The sequence below is a fragment of the Salmo salar genome, chromosome 01, assembly GCF_965601325.2.
Source record: "Salmo salar chromosome 01, fSalSal1, whole genome shotgun sequence".
Classification (NCBI taxonomy): Eukaryota; Metazoa; Chordata; class Actinopteri; order Salmoniformes; family Salmonidae; genus Salmo; species Salmo salar.
The window spans coordinates 176,274,071-176,289,901 of record NC_138291.1 but is presented as its reverse complement, the minus strand read 5'-3'; the positions used below and the strand labels follow the sequence as shown (position 1 = coordinate 176,289,901).

The 15,831-nt window shown below is 42.8% G+C and overlaps 1 protein-coding gene and 1 long non-coding RNA gene across 2 annotated transcripts in view; one reads left to right on the top strand and one right to left on the bottom strand.

Moving 5' to 3' along the window:
* LOC106571837 (A disintegrin and metalloproteinase with thrombospondin motifs 19) overlaps positions 1 to 15,831 on the top strand; it is a 119,655-nt gene that overhangs the window by 34,350 nt on the left and 69,474 nt on the right. The window contains exons 8-10 of the mRNA XM_014145308.3: positions 4,798 to 4,903; positions 10,340 to 10,480; positions 11,484 to 11,634. Coding sequence (XP_014000783.1) covers positions 4,798 to 4,903; positions 10,340 to 10,480; positions 11,484 to 11,634 — 398 coding nt within the window. The remainder of the gene's footprint in view (positions 1 to 4,797; positions 4,904 to 10,339; positions 10,481 to 11,483; positions 11,635 to 15,831) is intronic.
* On the bottom strand, positions 2,096 to 14,919 carry LOC145858575 (uncharacterized). Its single transcript, XR_014379007.1, has 2 exons — positions 14,241 to 14,919; positions 2,096 to 3,765 (listed from the first exon to the last, which is right to left on the bottom strand). It is a non-coding gene; the product is annotated as an uncharacterized LOC145858575 (long non-coding RNA).

The following is a 15,831-nucleotide window of genomic DNA, read 5'->3' as shown; positions in this document are numbered from 1 at the left end:
GGACTGCCAGAGAGTCCTAGCATTCACTAATGGCCAGATTAGGGGCTAATCTCTACCGTCTAGCCCTGAAACCCAGTCATATTGCCCTGGAACCCACTCATATTGAACCCAGTCATATTGAAACCAGTCAAATTGCCCTGAACTAGTCATAGACTGTTCTCTCTGCTACCGCACGGCAAGAGGGACCAGAGCCATAAGACTCCCCAAGCCATAAAACTGCTGAACATCTAATCCAATGGCTACCCGGACTATTTGCATTCACCCCCCCCCCCCCCCCCTCTTTTACACCACTGCTAATCTCTGTTGTTATCATATATGCATAGTCACTTTAATAACTCTACCTACATGTACATATTACCTAAATTACCTCGACTAACCGGTGCCCCCACACATTGACTCTGTGCTGGTGCCCCCTGTATATAGTCTCACTATTGTTATTTTACTGCTGCTCTTTAATTACTTGTTACTTTTATTTCTTATTCTTATTTGTACTGCATTGTTGGTTAGGGGCTCGTAAGTAAGCACTTCACTGTAAGGTTACACCTGTTGTATTCAGCGCATGTGACTAATAAAATTTGATTTGATTTAATTTAATTTGAACCCCACTCATATTGCCCTGAAACTGAGTCATATTGAACCCAGTCATATTGAACCCAGTCATATTGAACTAAGTCATATTGCCATGAAACCCAGTCATATTGAACCCAGTCATATTGCCCTGAAACCCATTCAGTCATGTTGAGCCCAGTCATATTGAACTAAGTCATATTGCCCTGAAACCCAGTCATATTGAACCCAGTCATATTGAACCCAGTCATATTGCCCTGAAACCCAGTCATATTGAACCCAGTCATATTGAACCCAGTCATATTGCCCTGAAACCCAGTCATATTGAACCCAGTCATATTGAACCCAGTCATATTGCCCTGAAACACAGTCATATTGAACCCAGTCATATTGAACCCAGTCATATTGCCCTGAAACACAGGCATATTGAACCCAGTCATATTGAACCCAGTCATATTGCCCTGAAACACAGGCATATTGAACCCAGTCATATTGAACCCAGTCATATTGCCCTGAAACCCATTCAGTCATATTGAACCCAGTCATCTTGAGAGGTTTCTCAGAGACAGAAACAGAAAATTAGCACAGTTTGGGAGGAGTGAGTACAGGGAGTGTAAGTGTGTGTGTGTGTGTGTGTGTGTGTGTGTGTGTGTGTGTGTGTGTGTGTGTGTGTGTGTGTGTGTGTGTGTGTGTGTGTGTGTGTGTGTGTGTGTGTGTGTGTGTGGGGCGTGCGTGCGTGCGCGTACATGCGCGTGGTGTGTGTGTGTGTGTGTGTGTGTGTGTGTGTGTGTGTGTGTGTGTGTGTGTGTGTGTGTGTGTGTGGTGGGGGGGGGAGATGGAGAGCCTAAGATGTCTAATGGACATCCAGGCCCTTAGAAACTGCACTTAATTTATTTTATTTTCGTCCATCAAAGGCAGGATTGTTCTGCCGGTTTTCGTAATGGAAAGCATTAGTTCTGGATCCTTTTCAATGGGGTGATTAAGCCATCAAAGGTCACAGCATACGATCCACTACAAGAGAAAATACAAAATCCCCTTCTCGTGTTTTCCCCCTTAACCTGATCCTGAAGGAGCAAAAGAGTTGCAGCTGTCATTTCCAGGCCAGAATTCGGGAGCACACACCAGACATGGCGCTAGTATGTTGAACTGTTAGGGCAATTTACCTGACGGTGGATGAAATGGAGGGCTTTTTCCCTTTGAACCGAATCCACATTTTTAAAATAAAGTCCTGAAACCACTTTGATTACTGGATGGAAGAGAAAGGAGAGGACAAGGGAGAAAATACTGTATTATTGTAGGGTTAGAGTTAGGGTTTATTGTAAGGTCAGAGTTAGGGTTTATTGTAGGGTTAGGGCTTATTGTAGGGTGAGGGTTTATTGTAGGGTTAGAGTTAGGGTTTATTGTAGGGTTAGGGTTTATTGTAGGCAGAGCCATCATGCCCCAGAGTCGTCATGCCCACAGGGGCATGTGCTCCCTCAGATTTGTCCTGTTTAAAAAAATACATAAAAAATATAATAATAATAATATATACACTACCGGTCAAAAGTTTCTTTATTTTTACTATTTTCTACATTGTAGAATAATACTGAAGACATCACAACTATGAAATAACACATATGGAATCATGTAGTAAGCAAAAAAGTGTTAAACAAATCAAAATATATTTTAGATTTTAGATTCTTCAAAGTCGCCACCCTTTGCCTTGAGTAGCCACCCTTTGCACACTCTTGGCATTCTCTCAACCAGATTCACCTGGAATGCTTTTCCAACAGTCTTGAAGGAGTTCCCACATATGCTGAGCACTTGTTGGCTGTTTTTCCTTCACTCTACGGTCCAACTCATCCCAAACCATCTCAATTGGGTTGATGTCGGGTGTTTGTGGAGGCCAGGTCATCTCATGCAGCACTCCATCACTCTACTTCTTGGTCAAATAACCCTTACACAGCCTGGAGGTGTGTTGGGTCATTGTCCTGTTGAAAAACAAATGATAGCTAAGCGCAAACCAGATGGGAGGCGTATCGCTGCAGAATTCTGTAGTAGCCATGCTGGTTAAGTGTGCCTTGAATTCAAAAAAAATCCCTGACAGTCTCACCAACAAAACACCCCCTCACCATCACACCTCCTTCACGGTGGGAACAACACATGCGGAGGTCATCCGTTCACCTACTCTGCGTCTCACAAACACACGGCGGTTGGAATAAACCATCTCAAATTTGGATCTTATGTCTAATGTCCATTGCTCGTGTTTCTTGGCCCAAGCAAGTCTTTTCTTCTTATTGGTGTCCTGTAGTAGTGGCTTCTTTGCAGCAGTTCGACCACGAAGGCCTGATTCATGCAGTCTCCTCTGAACAGTTGATGTTGAGATGTGTCTGTTACTTGAACTCTGTGAAGCATTTATTTGGGCTGCAATTTCTGAGGCTGGTAACTCTAATGAACTTATCCTCTGCAGCAGAGGTAACTCTGGGTCTTCCGTTCCTGTGACAGTCCTCATGAGAGCCAGTTTCATCATAGCGCTTGATGGTTTTTGCGACTGCACTTGAATAAACATTCAAAGCTCTTGACATTTTCCATATTGACTGACATTCATGTCTTAAAGTAATGATGGACTGTAATTTCTCTAAGCTTATTTGAGCTGTTCTTGCTATAATTTGAACTTGGTCTTTTACCAAATAGGGCTATCTTCTGTATACCACCCCTACCTTGTCACAACAATCAATCAATCAAATCAAATTTATTTTTATATAGCCCTTCGTACATCAGCTGATATCTCAAAGTGCTGTACAGAAACCCAGCCTAAAACCCCAAACAGCAAGCAAAGCATGTGAAAGAAGCACGGTGGCTAGGAAAAACTCCCTAGGAAAAACTCCCTAGAAAGGCCAAAAACCTAGGAAGAAACCTAGAGAGGAACCAGGCTATGATGGGTGGCCAGTCCTCTTCTGGCTGTGCAGGGTGGATATTATAACAGAACATGGTCAAGATGTTAAAATGTTAAAATGTTCATAAATGACCAGCATGGTCAAATAATAATAATCATAGTAGTTGTCGAGGGTGCAACAAGCACGTCCGGTGAACAGGTCAGGGTTCCATAGCCGCAGGCAGAACAGTTGAAACTGGAGCAGCAGCACGGCCAGGTGGACTGGGGACAGCAAGGAGTCATCATACCAGGTAGTCCTGAGGCATGGTCCTAGGGCTCAGGTCCTCCGAGAGAAAGACAGAAAGAGAGAAAGAGAGAATTAGAGAGAGCATATTTAAATTCACACAGGACACCGGATAAGACAAGAGAAATACTCCAGATGTAACAGACTGACCCTAGCCCCCCGACACATAAACTACTGCAGCATAAATACTGGAGGCTGAGACAGGAGGGATCAGAAGACACTGTGGCCCCATCCGATGATACCCCCGGACAGGGCCAACACAACTGATTGGCTCAAATGCATTAAGAAGGAAAGGAATTCCACAAATTAACTTTTAGCAAGCCACACCTGTAATTTGAAATGCATTCCAGGTGACTACCTCATGAAGCTGGTTGAGAGAAAGCCAAGAGTTTGCAAATCTGTCATCAAGGCAAAAGGTGGCTACTTTGAAGAATCTCAAATATAAAATACATTTTGATTTGTTTAACACTTTTTTGGTTACTACATGATTCCATATGAGTTCATAGTTTTGATGTCTTCACTATTATTCTACAATGTAGAAAATTGTAAAAATAAAGACAAACCCTTGAATGAGTAGGTGTGTCCAAACTTTTGACTGGTACTGTATATTATTTATTTTTTGTAATACAACTAGCCACCTAGCATTTTTATGAAGTTGGCTTTAGCTAGCCCAGATAGGTTCCCAATCTCCCAACCCCATAACTAGCTACCAATAAGCCATTTCAGGCTATCACTCAAGTTAGAGTAGCTAGCTTATCTAACTATTTTAGCTGGCATGCCTGCTGAAATGAAAAAGCAAGCAGGAACTAAATGTAATGAATAAGACACATTCCTTTCAATCTTTCACCCAGATTTTTAGAAGAGATGCAGAGAAGCATATTTAGTTTCTTTAAAAAATAACCACCAGTTAGTAGGATACAGACAGCTAAAAGGGTATGCTTAGATTTTTTACAAAGAATTAGGAAATAGGAAAAATGTCTTTCAGGTGTTTTAAAAGGCCTAGCCCCCTCCGGACCACGGATTCCACCCTTAGAGATGTCAACCATTTTGTTTTCCCTGTTCTCCATTGCAGGCATTGCCTACCTGAGCGGCATGTGCAGCGAGAGAAGGAAATGCATCCTAGCTGAGGACAACGGCCTCAACCTGGCCTTTACCATTGCTCACGAAATGGGCCACAAGTGAGTAAAGTTTTTCCTCTCCCACAACTTTCACCTCACGCTTCACAAGCTCGATATCCACCACAAACACTAACCAATTGTCACCTCACGCTTCACAAGCTCGACATCCACCACAAAGGCTAACCAATTTTCACCTCACGCTTCACAAGCTCGATATCCACCACAAAGGCTAACCAATTTTCACCTCATGCTTCACAAGCTCGATATCCACCACAAACACTAACCAACTGTCACCTCACGCTTCACAAGCTCGATATCCACCACAAAGGCTAACCAATTTTCACCTCACGCTTCACAAGCTCGATATCCACCACAAAGGCTAACCAACTGTCACCTCACGCTTCACAAGCTCGATATCCACCACAAAGGCTAACCAATTCTCACCTCACGCTTCACAAGCTCGATATCCACCACAAACACTAACCAACTGTCACCTCATGCTTCACAAGCTCGATATTCACCACAAAGGCTAACCAACTGTCACCTCACGCTTCACAAGCTCGATATCCACCACAAAGGCTAACCAATTTTCACCTCACGCTTCACAAGCTCGATATCCACCACAAAGGCTAACCAACTTAATTCTCTCACAAACATGGTAGGACATCTATAATTACTATAGACAGTTGGCTGTGCAATGCCATGAGTTGTGTGGAAACAAATCTATCGACACAAGTTTACGCAGTAGTTTTGTATCTGAATTTAGCAGCGAAATCGATCGCTAAGATGCACTGACTGGATTTTATGCCCTGATAACAGAGTAAGAGTTCTATTCAGTCTGTATCGCTGAACATTCCTTTAAATTTCAATCACGCAGTAACGCTGAACTTCCACGATATGGATTGAATTGAGCCCTAAAACGCTGTTAAGTAAAGTCATGGTGGTATGGGGAGTCAAAGGAGCCTACTTGCCCTTAGAGGGCCCTCCATGGGGTCCCCAGAGCAAAAGAGTGAGCAGCTCCGCTAATGCTAACATAGCATCTGGTCTTATGAAAGCCTCCGAGGATGTGTCATCATCATCCCCACTAGCTCTGTATAGGAAAATCCTCTGGTTGAATTTTGTTCCAAAAACACCACTGTGCTTTGTCAGGGCTGGAGCCGCTGTTCCAGTTTGTCTTTTTGTTTATTGGATTGTGTGTGTGAAGCTATTGTTTATCCAACTGTGTATGTCTGTAGATTTGTTGGACAAACTGAAGTCTCTGGGGTGGTGAGATCAGTGCCCGAAGTTGGTTGCTTTCTTTGTAGTGTGCTTGTCCCAGTTTGGTCATGCTGATTCACTGATTCAACAGAGATGGGGTTATCTGAGTCTAGAATGCTAATTATTAACTAGTTATTTAATTGTTAATGACATGTTATGGGCAAGCATGTGTCTTGGGATGCGAGTCTTCCTATGAATTTGCCTGCATGTACTTAAATGCATTCACATGTTGGCTACTGGTGCCTGCACCAATAGCCTACAAAACTAGAGATGTGTGTGTGTGTGTATGTCTGTGTTTGTGTGTGATGTATCTGTCTCAAGATAGCGAACAGGAAAACTAGTTGATGAGTCCTGGAGCACACTTGTCTCTGCCAAATGAGCTCAGAGATCAGAGCTCGCGTTCGTCATGACTTGGCAGTTGTTTCACAAAGGCCACGCTGATGCGGACTACAACTCAAAGACATCAAAGTATCTTGAGTCACTTTCCAAAGGCAGTTGGGGTGAAATTACACAGAATTTAATTACAGAGTCAATACCGTTGGGTGCAAATGTCACAGGGCTAGCAAAGCATGTCACAGGGCTAGCGTAGCATGACACAGGGCTAGCGTAGCACAACAGAAGGCTACCGTAGCATGACACAGGGCTAGCGTAGCATGACACGGGGCTAGTGTAGCATGAGACAAGCAAATGTCACAGGGCTAGCAAAGCATGTCACAGGGCTAGTGTAGCATGACACAGGGCTAGCGTAGCATGACACAGGGCTAGCGTAGCACAACAGAAGGCTAGCGTAGCATGACACAGGGCTAGCGTAGCATCACACGGGGCTAGCGTAGCATGAGACAAGACTAGCGTAGCATGACACATGGCTAGCGTAGCATGACAGTGGGCTAGTGTAGCATGACACAGGGCTAGCGTAGCATGAGACAAGGCTAGCATAGCATGAGACAAGGCTAGCGTAGCATGACGCATGGCTAGCATAGCATGACACAGGGCTAACGTAGCATGACACAGGGCTAACGTAGCATGACAGAGGGCTAGCGTAGCATGACACAGGTCTAGCGTAGCATGACACAGGTCTAGCGTAGCATGACACAGGGCTAACGTAGCATGACAGAGGGCCAGCGTAGCATGACACAGGACTAACGTAGCATGACACAGGGCTAGTGTAGCATGACAGAGGGCTAGCGTAGCATGACACATGACAGAGCTGTCTTCAGAAGGTGAAAGCCATGACGTAGTGATGTTTAACAGTGAGAATGGCAGAATGGTGAACTTACTAAATGAAATGAGAGGTTGACTGTGTGATATTAGGTTACTTCTTGTGTAAATATTTTCTGTCTGTATTTGAATGATTTTACTACTGCAGTTAATAACAAATACTGTGTATTTTTAAGCACAAGGTGCAAAAGAAAGGCTGTCTTGTATGAGGTCATTACACATATTCATCCAATGCATCATCCATCATCTTCCACTCAAAATAGCAAAATATTATTGTGAACATTCTCATTCTATCTCTCTCGTTTGACTACATTTTAATTTGTGTTTCACTCTATTTCTTTTCCATAAACCTTTAAAATAATTTGTTAATATATTGCACTTATGTGCAAGAGATGAATAATGGCCTAGAACTGCCATTAGAATTCATCCTATAATTGCTCCAAAAATATACAATCAAGTGGAATATTCGTTATGTCATTTGATATGTTACTGTAAGTTGAAAACTGATGTTTGATTTAGGAAAAAAACGTATTTAAATAAAGCTCTTGCGGATAGCTTTTGGCATATCCCATCTGTTATACATTTGGGACTAAACTTAATATACATGTCCGACAGTCAAAAAGGATGTCTTTTTAGCTGTGTAGCTCAGAGTAAAATAGCAAAGAGTATCAGTCTTTGCAATGGCTTGGATGGCCTCATTGAATTTGCCAGTTTTAAAACATAAGATAAAACGGCTACAAAAAAAATCTGAAGTAGACGTGACCCAAAATGTTCTTCTAAGCATTTGGGATTTATAGCCAGTCATGCAGAACTAACTGAGATTAAAAACCAATGGTCACGTTAACCCTCAAATCAGATGCTTCATAGTCCAGATGCCGACTGCTTTATCTGCATGTGGTGTTTGGATGTTTTTTTATTTTATTTAACTAGTCAAGTCAGTTAAGAACAAATTCTTATTTACAATGATGGCCTACCAAAAGGCAAAAGGCCTCCCGCGGGGACAACACTACATCAAGAGAGACCTAAGACAACAACATAGCATGGCAACAACACATGACAACACAGCATGGTAGCAGCACAACATGACAACAACATGGTAGCAACACAACATGGCAGTAGCACAACATGGTAGCAGCACAAAACATGGTACAAATATTATTCGGCACAGACAACAGCACAAAGGGCAATAATGTAGAGACATCAATACATCATGCGAAGCAGCCACAACTGTCAGTAAGAGTGTCCATGATTGAGTCTTTTAAGGAAGAGAGTTTGAGTGTTTTTTGCAGCTTGTTCCAGTGGCTAGCTGCAGCGAACTGAAAAGACGAACGACCCAGGGATGTGTGTGCTTAGAGGAACTTTAATAGAATGCGACTTGCAGAACGGGTGTTGTATGTGGAGGATGAGGGCTGCAGTAGGTGTGAATGGTTTACAGAGAAACCAGAGTTCCATATTGAGCTGAACCTGAATTTCACATCTTCTCTAGCCTTCCTATGTAGACTCCAGGCTCGCTAGCATCTGATGACTTGAGAGAAACAAACGGGAATTCTTTAGCAATAGTTGTTTCTGAACAACTTGCAGAAGTTGCAGAGTTTTGTGCATTTCTCTCCTAACTCAGTGTTTGACTTGTTCCTCAGTAATGATGGGGTCATGTCCTCTGTAGACAATGGTGGTTTAAGGAAAGCATCTGAAAGGCCTGGCTTAGTCCTGAGCCGTTGGGTCCCTGACAAGGCTTGCGAGTCACCTCCATTTTAGTAACCTTATCAAAGTGTTTTTACAAGAGAGAAGCTTTGTTCCTCCTCTGTGACCCTTGATGCACATGATCTTTTCTCACCAGCCACTGATGCGATTTCACAATAGGCCCAGGAGGTCTCACTTTGTCCTGTGGAAATCCTGTAAAAAAGGAGAAAAATGGGAGGAAACCAGCCCAAATGTAGACATGAAGGGAATTATCTAAGATCTGAAGGTTGGGAATATATTGCTAATGAAGGATTCTATTATTATTATGGGATAGGATTTATGATAATATATGTGCTTTATTTGTACGTGAATAGTGACTTAAAATACATCATGGACATGCAGTGCAGAATATTTTGAAAATATCAGAGGGGGTTTTGCTGTCAAGACAGGGAGGGGTTTGGGGTCAAGCTTCAAGTAAATCATGACCTGGTCCACTGATTTAACCCTCACATAAAATAATTTCCACAAAAATTTCTAACAGTGTTTCTTTATGTTTTATTGCTGGACTTTTGTCTCCCATTTGCACTAGAGAGCCAAGCCAATGAAACCACTTTAAAGGGGCAGTGCAGTTAAAAATGAGATTTTTCCATACATTTTTTTTTAAAGTAAGATATTTCCACTCTATGAGATCTTAAGGCTCCATAGGGCTCTGGTCAAAAGTAGTGCACTATGTAGGGAATATGGCTCTGGTCAAAAGTAGTGCACTATGTAGGGGTTAGGGTGCTACTTGAGGATGCAACCAAATGGAAACCCATCATCCCCCCCTTCCCTCTACCCTCTCTGGATAGAAATCTGTAGCAGATGAGCATTGACTCGTTGCCCACAGCAACTGGAATCAAGGCGCATTTAATACCCGTGACTGAGTGAACTTGTGCCGATGTTTATTTGCTAATTCCCAGCGCTTTTCATGTTCTTGCTTGTTTTTCGGCAACGACACATGGTTATAGTTTCATGCTAGTGTGTCCTCCTCGGACCATGTTGGCTGTATTTTTTTTGTCCTCTGGTTTTGATAATGTCGATAGTGTATCGCAACATTTTTCTGAAATCCATGTTGGATTCCCTCACAGTTTACACCCTGCTGATTCGAGAAATCATCCAACCAGGATTTCTGGGGGAAAAAGTTGTAAGAAATTTTCAGGAATTTTGCTAGCCTGGATTGTGGTATGATGACATCATAAGGAGTGTTAAGGGGTGGCATGATGGCACAAACAGACTGGTACCCAGGCTATAATTTTGCAACCTTAGTCAATAATGTTTTTTTCTATCTCTCTGTGATTGTAGCATGGGCGTGAGTCACGACAACGACCACCAGTCGTGTGCGGATGGCCTCCACATCATGTCAGGAGAATGGGTCAAAGGTCAGAACCTGGGCGATGTTTCCTGGTCCGGCTGTAGCCGTGACGACGTGGAGAAGTTCCTCCGGTAAACTAGCCTCTTCTTCCTTCCTTCCTTCCTCCTTCTCACCCTGATAATTTATGTTTCAATTCATTTCATTTCATTAATTGGTTGTCAGTTTGACCAACTTAAACGTTAAAATAACGTTTATATATTTATTAATTTCATATTGGTTATTTGAAGTCCATTGCCACTATCACGTGTCATCCATTTGCACAGAGAACAGGACACCCTGCATACTTCAATGTTTCACTCCTCTCCCCAATGACGTTACGCATGTATGTCTAAAGACTTGTTTATAACATCAACTACAGCCAAAAGAGTCATGCTGTGGAGGAATGCAGGTTGACATTTATTGTCATGAATCTTGCCCTGGAGGCAGACCTGAGCGATTTTCAATAGATGGGCCAGCTGCAAAGTCAAAATTGGCTATGTTGTAAAAATTCATGAAAACGAAAATTAGATTTTTAGTCTTCATTTCAGATTCATGACAATGAATGCCAACCTGCTGGAGGAATGAGGGGTTGAATGAGACAGCTGAAAGCTGTGGATGATTAGTTGACCATAATACAGTAGTAAAGTACAGCCAGTGCAGCTGGGAATTTGGCCCATATTCACAAATCAGTTTAGCCTTTTAGATCATAATGAACAAGATTATATCGACAGGGGTCCTGATCCTAGATCAGAACTCCTACTCTGAGACACTTTATGAGCCCAGACCTGGGTTCAAATAGTATTTGCCATAGTGATGTGAAATGCCCTCAATAGGAATCCATAGTGACGTGAAATGCCCTCAATCGGAAGTCACTTCTTTGCCAGGTTATTGGAGAGTGACTCAATAGAGAACGTTCCTGTGTGTGTGTGTGTGTGTGTGTGTGTGTGTGTGTGTGTGTGTGTGTGTGTGTGTGTGTGTGTGTGTGTGTGTGTGTGTGTGTGTGTGTGTGTGTGTGTGTGTGTGTGTGTGTGTGTGTGTGTGTGTGTCCGTATGTGCGTATGTGCGTGTGTGTGCATGCACGTGTGTGTGTCGTAGGTCCAAGGCCAGTAGTTGTCTCCTCCAGACCGACCCACTGAGCTTGAACTCAGTGATCCTGCCATTCAAACACCCAGGGATGACCTACACGGCAGATGAACAGTGTCAGATCCTCTTCGGAACCACCGCCTCCCACTGTCAGAACATGCAGGTGAGTGAAGCACTAGGAAATGGGAGTTGATTACAAAAGGCATGAACTGCATCGCTGTATCGGAAATGGCGTCATTTCTTTTCTAAGGGTGCATTCACACTGAGCAGCACAGAGTAAAATGGTGGAGCCAACTGAATGTATTTCAGTGGGGAAGGTGCATTGGTATGCATGAGGTTGCAGCACACCAAGCATGGCCTCAAAAAGCGCATAGCTTATACTCTGTTACCTCTGTGTGGGATGCGTCGCGAGGTCATCCTACATCTGAACAGAGCAGGTTGGGATCAGTACCTAGTTTTGAGTTCAGAAAATATTTCCCCCCTATTAAAGACAAGAGTTGTGTTGAAATACCCATGCTAACATACTGTATACTACATACTTAATGAGTATATACTACATACTATATAGTATTAGTTCATTTTAGTGTACTGTTAACAAACGGTATCCTTTCAGATGAGCGTACAAGAGCTTCGCCTGTCTACCGGAAGTTGATGCTGTTTCTATGCAACCTCTTACTAGCTTGTTAGCATAACAAATTACTAGATAGATTTTTTACGACTTTGGGTGTGTTCTTAAATTCAATCTGGAGTGCCAGCGGGCGCTCAGAGACCGCTCTGGGCGTTCATAAACTCAGAGAGTTGTCAGATTGTCAGTTCATAAATTCAGAGCGTTTCGCTCTCGGAGCGTTCAGAGCGCACACTGGACACTCGTTTCGCTCTCGGAGCGTTCAGAGCGCACACTGGACACTCGTTTCGCTCTCGGAGCGTTCAGAGTGCACACTGGACACTCGTTTCGCTCTCAGAGCGTTCAGAGCGCACACTGGACACTCATTTCGCTCTCGGAGCGTTCAGAGCGCACACTGGACACTCTGACCGAGGAGTTGGGTTGACTAGCTTGCTAGCTACTTCCAGACACAAATTAGAGAACAACTCACTCTGATCATTTTACTCGCCCTAGTAGAGCTGGTAAGGCAGTTTTCATGTTATCTAGAGTGTTGGTGACTAACTGTGCTGCTGCTGGCAACAATTTAATTACACTGACACTGGCCATATTCAACGGGTGTTGAGCATAAATTCATCAGTTATTCTGCGCTTGAGAGTGCTCTGAAATCAGAGTAGCTAGCCAGAGCGAATTTACGGAAGCACCCCGATGTCAATTGAGAACACACAATGACTTTACCACTTAGCTAAGAATGACAGGAATAATCCAGTCAATAAACATTGGGTAGTTAGTTAGAGATAGCATATAGTTAATATACTGGCAGATTTAATTTATTAGTAGATAACTAACATTAGGTAGCTAACTAACAATCTGGTACATACTGCTGTAATGATATGCTATGTGGTTCGTAAGGATAGCATAGCTAACAAATTGTCAGCCAACATAACGTGTAAGGTAACTTATTCGAAAGTCATTACTTTATTACATTGTTCAAAATGTTCTTAACATTTGTCATAATTAGTTAAAGCAATGAATTTGTATCCGCTCTCGTTGGACTTCGGCTATTTTCTGCCATTTTCTTCAAATCTGAAAACGATGTGAAGCCACGCCCATTTTCTGAAGAATTGCATTGTGGGCCCTAAAAGCAAGGAAATTGTCACGTTCTTCAAAAGGACGGGACCAAAGTGCAGCGTGCGTATAGTTCCACATATTTTATTTTAAAGTGAAACTTAACAAAACAACAAAGACCAAAATGAACGTGCCGTTCGTAGCGCACACAATGCACTAATCAAAACACTATCCCACAAAATACAGGTGGGAAAAAGGCTACCTAAATATGATCCCCAATTAGAGGCAACGATTATCAGCTGCCTCTAATTGGGAACCATACAACTCACCAACATAGAAATACAATGACTAGAACACCCCCCTAGTCACGCTCTGACCTAAACACCATAGAGAACCAAGGGCTCTCTATGGTCAGGGCTTGACAGAAATAGTGTCCACTGCTTGTATACTTCATATTTTGGCAAATGTAGTACGACATCCGGGAACTTTTGGCATACTAACTATATCCATACTATGACCAATAAGCCTACTATATACTCAATTTACGCCCAAAATAGTACAGTTAGTGCGGTTAGTATAAGCATTCGAAGATTTGTGATTATGTATGAAGTTCTCCCCTTACTAAGATAACAACAACAATGTCATATTTCTAAGACTAGAAAATGACTAAAATTAAAATAGACTTCCTACATAGCAGAAATCAAAGCGATCTTGACTTCATCGATTCTTACTTATGTTACAATGGCACACTCACTGAAAGAGAATTATTCTTTTTTTGCAAGGTTGCCACTGTATGTTTGTCACCATGTTACTATGGAGACACTGGTATCAACCACATCCATCAGTTCCAGAACATATCTCCCTTTCCGAAAGGAACAGATCTCTATCTCTCTGAGAACCCTACAAATCACTTCCTCCGAGGTCTCGGGGGGAATGTTTTTACTGTTTCGATAACCACTCAAGCTTTAATTCATAAAAACTGAGACATATGAACCATATGAACTCTCCCACCAGTCGCTCTGAGTGAATCCTTAATCTCCACCATGAATCACCAACAATAGTTTTTAAACGGATGACAGATAAATTAAATAAAGAATTACCAAAGATTCAATCGAGGTTCCTCACGTCGCGTCCTGTCACGATAAGATGCCGGCGCAGCCTCGGCGGTGGACCCGTTTGTACCCCAGAGGCTCAGCAATCTCATAAAAGCAACCCATTAATTAAGCTGTGTTATCAGGCACCATGACAACCGCTGTGTTTACGAACCAAACACCCCCCTAAATGGCATTGTGATTTTTTTCCACTAGAGTGCAAGCGGTTTGAAGAGGACGTGAGCTTTTTATCCACCGTTGGGCTTGTGAAGCTGTATTTAGAGCCTGCCTGCAAGTGTTTTTATGGGCCAATGAGTTTGTTTTTTATTGAGAATGTTAGGTGTTGTTTTATTGTTGTCAGGTGCTAATGGAAAACAAGAGGTCAGTTTTCCTTCTTTTCTCATTAAACCCTGAGTTTGTTGCGATTGTGTAATTAGTGAAAATGCATGTAGGCGGGGTGCCCATTGTGTTGTTGTTTGAATCACAGGTTGCCTAAAGTAAAGCCTGTATGTAGTTAGAGGTCCTTCACCCAACAGGTGGCTTCTTGGTGCATCTGGCCTCTTTAACTGTGTAAACCCTACACCCTTTAACTGTGTAAACTCTACACCCTTTAACTGTGTAAACTCTACACCCTTTAACCATGTAAACCCTACACCCTTCAACCATGTAAACCCTATACCCTTTAACCGTGTAAACTCTACACCCTTCAACCATGTAAACCCTACACCCTTTAACTGTGTAAACTCTACACCCTTCAACCATGTAAACCCTACACCCTTTAACTGTGTAAACCCTACACCCTTTAACCGTGTAAACTCTACACCCTTCAACCATGTAAACCCTACACCCTTTAACTGTGTAAACTCTACACCCTTCAACCATGTAAACCCTACACCCTTTAACTGTGTAAACCCTACACCCTTTAACCGTGTAAACTCTACACCCTTCAACCATGTAAACCCTACACCCTTTAACTGTGTAAACCCTACACCCTTTAACTGTGTAAACCCTACACCCTTTATGTCACAGGGGTCGTGGAATGGAGACCAAGACGCAGTGTGGATAGTGCTCATTCTTAATTCTTTAATGAATACACTTTAACCAAAAACAAAACAAAACGACCAACAACAGTCCCGTCAGGTACACTTGGACTAGAACGGAAAACAACTACCCACAACCCCAAAGGAAAAACAGGCTGCCTAAGTATGGCTTCCAATCAGAGACAACGAAAGACACCTGCCTCTGATTGGAAACCATACCCGAACATGAAAACCAACACATAGAAATAGACAACTAGAACAAACCCACATAGAAACAGAAAACCCAAAATACATACAAAACAAACCCCCCTGCCACGCCCTGACCATACTACTATGGCAAATGACCTCTTTCACTGGTCAGGACGTGACAGTACCCCCCCCCCCCCGTCGCCGGAGGCTCCGGGCTGAGGAGCATCGCCTGAGGCTCCCCGGCCCCCCTTTTGCTAATTTCACCACACACGCAAAGCAGTCGAAGTTTAAGCACCGCCTACACCCAATCCAAATCATCTGTGACCTTCGCCCAATCCTGATACATCCAAATAATCAGTGACCTTCGCCCA